Source organism: Gymnoscopelus braueri (assembly GCF_963280865.1).
Source record: "Gymnoscopelus braueri genome assembly, chromosome: 24".
NCBI lineage: Eukaryota > Metazoa > Chordata > Actinopteri > Myctophiformes > Myctophidae > Gymnoscopelus > Gymnoscopelus braueri.
The window spans coordinates 1066532-1076566 of NC_137626.1; the positions used below are offsets into that span (position 1 = coordinate 1066532).

The 10035-nt window shown below is 47.9% G+C and overlaps 1 protein-coding gene across 6 annotated transcripts in view; it reads right to left on the reverse strand.

Moving 5' to 3' along the window:
• The window catches only part of LOC308080641 (uncharacterized protein), a 30638-nt gene extending 20851 nt beyond the window's left edge, over nucleotides 1–9787 (reverse strand). For all 6 annotated transcript variants that reach the window (XM_080422542.1, XM_080422543.1, XM_080422540.1 and 3 more), the window contains exons 1-5: nucleotides 9687–9787; nucleotides 8200–8286; nucleotides 7999–8106; nucleotides 6213–6320; nucleotides 4510–4617 (exon numbers count right to left, since the gene is read on the reverse strand). In XM_080422542.1, the coding sequence (XP_080278668.1) occupies nucleotides 4510–4617; nucleotides 6213–6320; nucleotides 7999–8106; nucleotides 8200–8270 (395 nt within the window). In that variant the 5' untranslated portion in view covers nucleotides 8271–8286; nucleotides 9687–9787. The remainder of the gene's footprint in view (nucleotides 1–4509; nucleotides 4618–6212; nucleotides 6321–7998; nucleotides 8107–8199; nucleotides 8287–9686) is intronic.
• Between the last annotated feature and the right edge of the window lie 248 nt (nucleotides 9788–10035).

Here is a 10035-nt window from a genome sequence, read left to right on the forward strand (position 1 = left end):
CTACAACACTGTCTGGGAACGGAGGGACAACGGGTGCTCGGGACGTTGGAAACGGGACCCGGGGATATCAGCTATGCCACAGCCGTGGAGCTTCTGAAGGGTCATTTCGCGGCCCCACAAAGTGCCCTTCTCTGCCGTATCTTGTTCAGGCAACGACGCCAGCTGCCCGGTGAGTCTGTACACCAATATGTGGCTAACCTGCGGGGGCTGGTTGGCTCATGCAAGTTCGGCGCGCTGCAGGATGAAATGATACGTGACCAACTGATTGAACACACAAGTAACGTGAAAGTGCGTGAGAGACTATTAATGGAAAAAGATGAACTGTTGCTGTCTGAGGCAGTTGCAATTGCATTTAAAGTTGAGAGTGCAGCTGAGTGTGCTGCTACGTTCGCTTCTACACGCCAACTGCCCACATCCAGCCGGGCAGATCTCTCTCTGAATCCACTACTGCCACGCAGTGATTCACCGGACCCTAACTCCGCAGCTGTGATGCAACTGGAGCGACGTCAGCGCCCTCGGCCCCATCCACAACCACAACAGCCCTGCGCCAACTGCGGGTCTCGGTCGCATGCTTCAAGAGCCCAGAACTGCCCTGCCTGTGGCCAGTCATGCCGTAACTGCGGTAAGCTAAATCATTTCGCTGCTGTCTGTCGCTCTGCCCCGGCCGGCCCAGGGGACCAGGACTCCCAGTCTGTTCCCACCATTATACACAATGTGACCTCAGGTGCAGCGCCCTTCAAATCATGTTCAGTCTACCTCAATGATGTGTGCAACCGTCTGCTGGTGGACACCGGTGCAGGCTGGTCTCTCCTGAACATGGATACCTACAATAGTTTTTTCGGCTCACTGCCCCTGTCTGCCCCCTCTACTGCCCTTTATGGTTATGGGGGGTCTGGAATCGACCTAGTGGGGTCTCTCCAGGTGAATGTCCGCTACGGGACCAAGACTGTGCCCGGTTTTGTTTTTCAAGTGGCCCGTCGGGGCGCTAACCTGATGGGTTTAGACCTGTTCACCGCTCTGGGGTTCTCCCTCCTAGACACGGGGGGGTCGGCTATTATGACTGTCACCACGCCATGGCAGCAGAAGTGGCCGTCACTGTTTCATGGTCTGGGCTGCCTCTCTGCTTTCGCTCATCAACCCCTCCTCAACCCCTCAGTTAAGCCTGTCATCCAGCCGCTGCGCCGCATCCCGCTGGCTCTACGTGACGGAGTCACAGCTGAGCTAGAGCAGCTCCTGGAAGCTGGTATCATCGAACCAGTGGATGCTTCACCATGGGTTTCGAACCTGGTGGTGGCAAAGAAGAAGTCTGGGGCCCTGCGTGTCTGTGTGGACCTGCGTGCAGTAAATAAGGTGGTGGTCCCAGACCAGTACCCCCTCCCCACGTCGGAGGAGCTCACAGCTCAGTTCTACGGCTCCACAGTGTTTACCAAACTCGACCTCAGACAGGGGTACCTGCAGGTGCCTCTTCACCCCAGCAGCAGAAACCTCACAGCCTTTGTAACACATGCCGGGGTGTTTCGCTACACACGGATGCCGTTCGGCCTCTGTTCTGCTCCTAGCTGCTTCCAGAAAGTCATGGTCTCTGTGCTAGCTGGCATACCAGGCGTGGCCATATACCTGGACGATATCGTGGTGCACGGGCCCACGGCTGACGTTCATGACGAAAGACTCAACAGGGTGTTTGCAGCCCTGTCCAAGCACACCCTGACTCTCAATACTGAAAAGTGTGTCCTCTCCGTTCCGGAAATCGAGTTTGTGGGGTTCCGACTGTCTGCAGGTGGCATAACTCCACTTCAGTCCAACGTGGACGCCATTCAGGCCATCCCAGAACCCAACTCAGCTGCCCAGGTCGCCTCGCTCTTGGGCATGGCCGGATACTATTTAAAGTTTCTCCCACACTACTCTGACACCACAGCCCCCCTGCGTCGGCTGCTGCGTAAGGATGAGCCTTGGATGTGGTCTCGGGCGTGCAGTGACGCTGTACGTGCCCTCAAAACGCAACTTACTTCTCCCCCAGTGTTGGCCCACTTTGACATTGCTAGCCCCACCCTCGTGACCTGTGACGCATCATCCATAGCGATAGGAGCTGTGCTGTCACAGATCCAGAACGGGGTCGAGAAACCCATTGCCTTCGCTTCCCGTGCCCTTAACCAGACTGAGCAGCGGTACTCTGTGGGCGAGCGTGAGGCATTAGCCTGCATCTGGGCCTGTGAGCGGTGGCACCTCTACCTCTATGGCCGCTTTTTCACTCTCAGGACAGACCACCAGGCTCTTACGGCGCTGCTGTCCACGTCCGGGACGGGCCACAGACCACTCAGGCTGCACCGCTGGTATGACCGCCTCCGCCAGTACAATTTTGAGCTGAAGTTCACCCCAGGCAGAGATAATGTTGTGGCTGACCTGCTGTCCCGCGCTGTCCCTGCCCCAGCCCCAGTCCTACATGTCGGCACTGACTGTATTGAACAGGACATTATTAACATGTTGCACACGCCTCTCCAGGCCACTGTCTCTCTGCAGGAGCTCAAGGACGCCTCTGAACAGGACCCCCTCCTTCCCCTGCTCTGCACCTACATCCACGATGGCTGGCCTCCTGTGGTTCCGGGGGAGCTGGCCGCATTCTCCCGTGTGCGACAGGAGCTTTCCTGCTGGAACGACACCTATGTGGCACGGGGGCTGTGCACGGTGATCCCTGGTGCCCTACGTGCACGCGTATTATCCATGGCGCACGAGGGCCACCTGGGCATTGTGAAGCTGAAACAACGCTGCAGAGACCTGGTGTGGTGGCCAGGGATAGATAAAGACATCGAGGCCTTGGTCAAGGACTGCGCCGCCTGCCTTGTTAGTGGCAAGACTGGCCACCAGCCGCCCCCGCCCATGCAGCCTCTCGCCTGGCCCTCTACACCCTGGGATCACCTACAGCTGGACGTCTGTGGTGAGATCCATGGGGTTCCACACCATCAACGCTTCCTGGTGGTCGCCTACGACCTGCATTCAAAATGGCCGGAAGTCACCCCTACCGGTTCTGTGACCTCTCAGGTCATGATTGATTTCCTGGACTCTCTCTTCACTCGCTGGGGCCTTCCCCGGACCATTACGACGGATAATGGCCCCCAGATGGTCTCCGTCAGTTCACTAATTACCTCCACAGCAAGGGTATCCGCCATGTGCGCACAGCGTACTATCATCCCCAGGCCAACGGTGGCGTGGAACGCTTCAACCAGTCCCTGAAGAACGGCATCAGGGCACACATGGCCCAGGGGTGCTCCTTCTCTCAGGCCATCTGTCACACTCTACTGCACTACAGGGCCACCAAGCACTCGACCACGGGCGTCTCCCCAGCCTCCCTCATGCTGGGCCGAGAGCTCACCCTGCCTCTTGACAGGCTCCGTTCCCCTACGCCCCTTTCCCCGCCCCTTTCACCTTCCCCTGTGGTCAAGGCCTCAGTCACCTGTCAGCAGGCTCAGATGAAGCGCCGCTTTGACCAGTCGAAACGGCCCAGGGCGCCAGTCATCGCCGCCTCCGACTGGGTCAGGGTCCGACGGCCTCACCGGGACAATAAAATGGCCTCGTTCTGGTCCTCCCCCATTCAAGTTGGCCGCCAGCTGGGCCCCGCCACCTACCTCCTCAACGATGGCTCTCGTTGGCACTCCAGCCGTCTTCGAAGGGTACCTGCCCCGCCACACACGGCTGTTGACATGCCCCACACCGGGGATTACCCGGTGCCTTTAGCTGCACCTGCACAGGTCATGGACATTCCTCTGCCCACTCGGCCTCTGCCCTGTGCCTCCCCACGTCCTGCTCGAGTGCATTCGCGCCCTGCCCACTTACAGGACTTTGTGTCAGCTTTGTCTGCTTGAACTTTTGCCGGGGGGGAGGAAATGTTATGTCTGACTAACTGTTCACTGACTGCTGCTCTGATCGATTGTGCTGCGCTCGTTTAGCCTTGCCTATTGTTGTGAGTGTGGGGATATTCGGGGATCGATTACTCAAGTCTTAGTCAAGTCTCATATTGTTGTTGTAACGCTGCTCTCCTCAAAGTTATAAGTAAAGTGAAGTTCTTTGGCAAACTGTGTCATGGCCTGATCATTCACAAACACAACAGCGTGTGCGTGTCCTATGGAGTTATGTTTAACCTGCGTGAAGGATGAAAACCAGACGCTCCAAACCTGTGCTCAGCGCAGGTGATCTTCACGCTGTAGATTGATTTGGGCCACCGGGAGATATAACCATCCCAGCACACACCAGCCTTCATCCATTAAGGTTTATGCATTCATTCATTCATTCATCAATCACTCCATAAACAGGGGTTTTGATAAGCTTTATGGCCAATGTAATCATAAACACCCATGTGCACTTAGGTTCTGTGTGCTGCTGTAATAAATGAAATAGCCAAACCAACGAATACATTAGTTTAGGGTTACGGCATTAATGGTACATTTTCTTAAACAAGGGTTTTGATAGGAGTAATATTTTCAATTCGGACCGTGCGTCCGGGAGGAAAATGCTAACCTTTTCTGGTGTCCATCTTTGAAGGTAATAGGTCGATCCATGGACTTGTCACTCTTCATGGAGACACAGCTGGATACAGGAGAGTCTGGTCTGTCCTGATGGACTGACCTTTAACACAACAGAGACACAATGATGATGATGATGATGATGATGATGATGATGATGATGATGATGATGATGATGATGATGACAGTGACCACAGACACACTGATTTAAACAAGACAGTGTTTAACAACGTTGTGGATTCCCTGTGTAATCTTTAGCTGAGTAATCTCTCTCTCTCTCTCTCCTCCCCTCATGGTCTCTAGCTTCAAGTACTTGGGGGTGCACATTGCCTACAACCTGACCTGGAGACACAACTCAGCCTCCTTAATAAAGAATGCTCCACCAACGTGTGTGAATGTTACACCAGCATCCCACCTAACATCAGTGACATTTACACCAGCAGGTGCAGGAAAAAGGCTACAAACATCATGAAGGACTCCACCTTCAGAATCTGTGATATTACTCCTGAACTCTGCACTATTAACTGAACTGTGATAAATAAACTGTTCTTTAATGTGTCTTTAATTGAATTGGTTAGGGTGCAAGTAAGTGCAGTTGTTTTAATTGCACTATAGTGTTAGTTATTATTTATAGGTATTGAATAGGTGTAAACTTTTAATGTACACCCATACACACATATTAGCCCTCATTTATGAAAGTGGTGTAGACCAAACAGTGGCCGTGCGGTGAGATCAATGTAATTGTCATCATTTATCATCTAAGGTGACTTTGTCTTCAGCGTACGGCCCGCTCAGATCTCACGTCAGGTCTGAGGCTGTGTAGACTTTGGCTAAACCCGTTTGTTCCATCTTAGACCTGTGGAGCAGCATGTCTGACCGTCTGACAGGCATCTAGATACATGTATCCACTCCAAAATGTAAATCTAACACACTAATAAATAATCCCTGTGAAAATATAACTTTTTATAAAAGGCATACCCATCATGGACATGCAGCCTATTTTATTTCCAAGTGACAATGACAAGCAATTAAAATCTAACATAGACTATTTGCAATGTTAAAGGTTAGGTGGTTAATCATTCACTCATTTAAACACACTACTTTGACAGTCATTCAGATAATATTGTAGATCTGACTACATAGACTATTCGAAAATAGCTGATCTTCAAGCTCACAAGCTTATAGATCTGCTATTTTCTAAATATACGAGCACTTATGCAAGAGCATTTTCGGAAGTCGGGACCAGCGGCACAGCTATAATGCTTTCATGGACAGTGAAAACACTTATATACAGTAGCGTGTGCGTGTCCTATGGAGTTATGTTTAACCTGCGTGAAGGATGAAAACCAGACGCTCCAAACCTGTGCTCAGCGCAGGTGATCTTCACGCTGTAGATTGATTTGGGCCACCGGGAGATATAACCATCCCAGCACACCAGCCTTCATCCATTAAGGTTTATGCATTCATTCATTCATCCATCACTCCATAAACAGGGGTTTTGATAAGCTTTATGGCCAATGTAATCATAAACACCCATGTGCACTTAGGTTCTGTGTGCTGCTGTAATAAATGAAATTGCCAAACCAACTAATACATTAGTTTAGGGTTACGGCATTAATGGTACATTTTCTTAAACAAGGGTTTTGATAGGAGTAATATTTTCAATTCGGACCGTGCGTCCGGGAGGAAAATGCTAACCTTTTCTGGTGTCCATCTTTGAAGGTAATAGGTCGATCCATGGACTTGTCACTCTTCATGGAGACACAGCTGGATACAGGAGAGTCTGGTCTGTCCTGATGGACTGACCTTTAACACAACAGAGACACAATGATGATGATGATGATGATGATGATGATGATGATCACAGACACACTGATTTAAACAAGACAGTGTTTAACAACGGTGTGGCTTCCCTGTGTAAGCTCTCTCTCTCCTCTACATGGTAGCTTCAAGTACTTGGGGGTGCTCATTGCTAACAACCTGAACTAGAGACAACTCAGCCCCCTTAATAAAGAAGAGGAGACTGAAGTGGGCGGGGCTTGGTACCCCTGTCCTCACTTCCTTCTAAAGGCAGAGGTGAAGGTGGGCCGGAACAGGCCGGTACGGTGTTCCGCTAAAACATTCTGTGCCGGCACTATGTACCGGTAAGAAGAGGAGGGAGTTTGTCAAAAGTCCATATTGTAACCTGCTACGAATGCATGTCCAACAAGAAAACAGAACACATGCGCTAACGTTAGATCAACTTAAGTGTTAGTTTTCTTATAAAGTGCTTCTAAATCGCTCCAGTGTGTCTGTGTCAACGTAATCCGTGTCTTCGCTGTCTTAGTATTCATGAAATTACACATTTGAAATGCAGTGTAATTTCAAAGAAAAGTATATACTTTATGCATAAAGAAATTGAATGCATGTGTTCAGGGATGCATGAATGAGGAAAACAATAATGATGAGATGAAGGTTGGGGTACAGTTATGGCAAGAACTTCAAGCAGGGTCCTGTCTACAGGTGTGTGGTGGAGAGCATCCTCACATCCTGCATCACAGTGAGGCATGGAAGCTGCTCTGCTAAGTCTGCACAGAAAATCACTGCCAGCATCCTACCTGCTATCAGTGACATGTACACCAGCATCCTACCTATCAGTGACATGTACACCAGCATCCTACCTATCAGTGACATGTACACCAGCATCCTACCTATCAGTGACATGTACACCAGCATCCTACCTGCTATCAGTGACATGTACACCAGCATCCTACCTATCAGTGACATGTACACCAGCATCCTACCTATCAGTGACATGTACACCAGCATCCTACCTATCAGTGACATGTACACCAGCATCCTACCTATCAGTGACATGTACACCAGCATCCTACCTATCAGTGACATGTACACCAGCATCCTACCTATCAGTGACATGTACACCAGCATCCTACCTATCAGTGACATGTACACCAGCATCCTACCTATCAGTGACATTTACACCAGCATCCTACCTATCAGTGACATTTACACCAGCATCCTACCTATCAGTGACATTTACACCAGCATCCTACCTATCAGTGACATTTACACCAGCATCCTACCTATCAGTGACATTTACACCAGAATCCTACCTGCTATCAGTGACATGTACACCAGCATCCTAGCTTCTTCCCTGAAGCCGTGATACTTTTGAACTCTAGACCTTGAACTTGGGGTCTGTGATATTACTCCTGAACTCTGCACTATGAACTGAACTGTGATAAATAAACTGTTCTTTAACGTGCTACTGAATTGTTTAGGGGGCAAGTCATGCAATTGTTTTATTTGCACTATAGGTATTATTTGTATTAGGTATTTAATAGCTGTATACTTTTAATTTGCACCCATACACATATTCAGTGTGCACACTGTGCCACTGAATGTGTGTTTTTTTTTAAAACAAGGATTTTGATAGGAGTAATGTCTACAATTCGGACCGTGTGTCCAGGAGGAAAGTTCAAACCTTTTCTGGTGTCCATCTTTGAAGGTAATAGGTCGATCCATGGACTTGTCACTCCTCATGGAGACACAGCTGGATACAGGAGAGTCTGGTCTGTCCTGATGGACTGACCTTTAACACAACAGAGACACAATGATGATGATGATGATGATGATGATGATGATGATGATGAAGACAGTGATGATGTCATAGATGTTTATTTACCTCTCATGCTCTCCAGACAGGCTGCTTCTAGAGGCCACGCCCCCCTCCTCTCTCTCCACAGACTCACTCATGGTAGAGCAGAGACCTCTAGACGCGCGCGCGCGCACACACACACACACACACACACACACACACACACACACACACACACACACACACACACACACACACACACACACAGGGTTAGTTTCACTCATTCATTATATTTAGATTAACATTCATTACATTGTTTGGATCCAAGTCACATACACACTGACTGTAAGTCAATCTAGTTTATCTGTTATTATGTAAGTTATTTTATCCACTGTTGTTGTCATGAAGGGTAGATGAGTTTAAACATTACAGATTACTGTATAAAACAGAATGATGCCAAAGGAACTGGAACCCTATACTGAGAACTTAAGATAGAGCTTTATTTTGTGTATAATCTTCTATATAGGCTATACTGTGTGTTTCAGTCTGTATTAACAGGGTAAAACACAATAGAATCAAACCTATAAGTCAGTCCAGTTCTGATAGAATCCGTTTAAAACTACAGCAGAGACGTCACAGATCAGATGGTGTAGTTTTACAATTTGACCAATAGATGGTGCACATGAACCACATAAAACAGAGTTAGAGATGTATTTACAGTTGAAACTTGGATTGTGATTGAAGGAGGTTGTGTTTGTGTGTCACAGTGCGTGCGTGCCTGCGTACAGGCGTGTGTGCGTGCGTGCTTGCGTGCGTCTGTGTGTTTTCAGTCATGGGGAATGGCTCCATTTCTGCTTCAGAAATGCCGGTCATACATTACGTAAGAAAGCAAATGGCAACTACTGTAGGCATTTGACAGTAAATCATGTGACTTATGTGCAACATAATACTATCAAATATACTCTAAACAGTCTCTGATACTATATTAAATATGTTCATCTGGTCTGTAAGTACTGTATGAAATATGGATTTTAAAATGTATAAATGTATTTCATACATTTATACAGTCATATTATACAATGTAATAAACTACTCATACAGTGTAATATGTCCTGCTATGATCCTGGTGAATTCACATCTAGATTAAGTGAAAACATTTTACCTTCTTCGAACAGAATTTTAAATATAATGTATGTGCACTCTCATCAGGGTGTCTGATTACATTAAAAAAATGCTGATCTACAAGCTCACAACAGTGATCGTATCGCAACAAGTTAGGAACTTATACATCGGCAAGAAATTGTATAATAAATTATGTTCCTTCTCATCGGGGTGACTGATTCCATCTGAGGGAGTTGTCACAAACTTAGTTGTTGACGTACTCTCACAAAGTTGTTTTACGCAATGAAATACTATATTAAATATGTTCATCTGGTCTGCATAGAATATACATTTTTAAATAATACATAAGTATTGTATAATTATTCATAATTCATACAGTCAAAGTAATAATTGTAATAATTCCTACTATGATCCTTCCTGGTGAATTCACATCCTGATTAAAGTCATTTTACCTTCATCTACAGAGGAGACGTTGACAGAACAAGACGATGTTTTTCACCTCCATTAATCCCGTCTGTCTGAGTTTACCTGAGGGTGTTGTCTCTTCCTCAAACTCAACCAGACACACATCGTCACGATTAACCTGGGCTGGGTCTAGAGCGGATACGGAAACACTGTGTGTGTGTGTGTGTGTGTGTGTGTGTGTGTGTGTGTGTGTGTGTGTGTGTGTGTGTGTGTGTGTGTGTGTGTGTGTGTGTGTGTGTGTGTGTGTGTGTGCATGTACATTACAGTATACAGTAGGAGGCTGTAGAGTGGATCACTGGCGCAAGAGACAGGCACAAGGGAGGAGTTTTCTCTCAA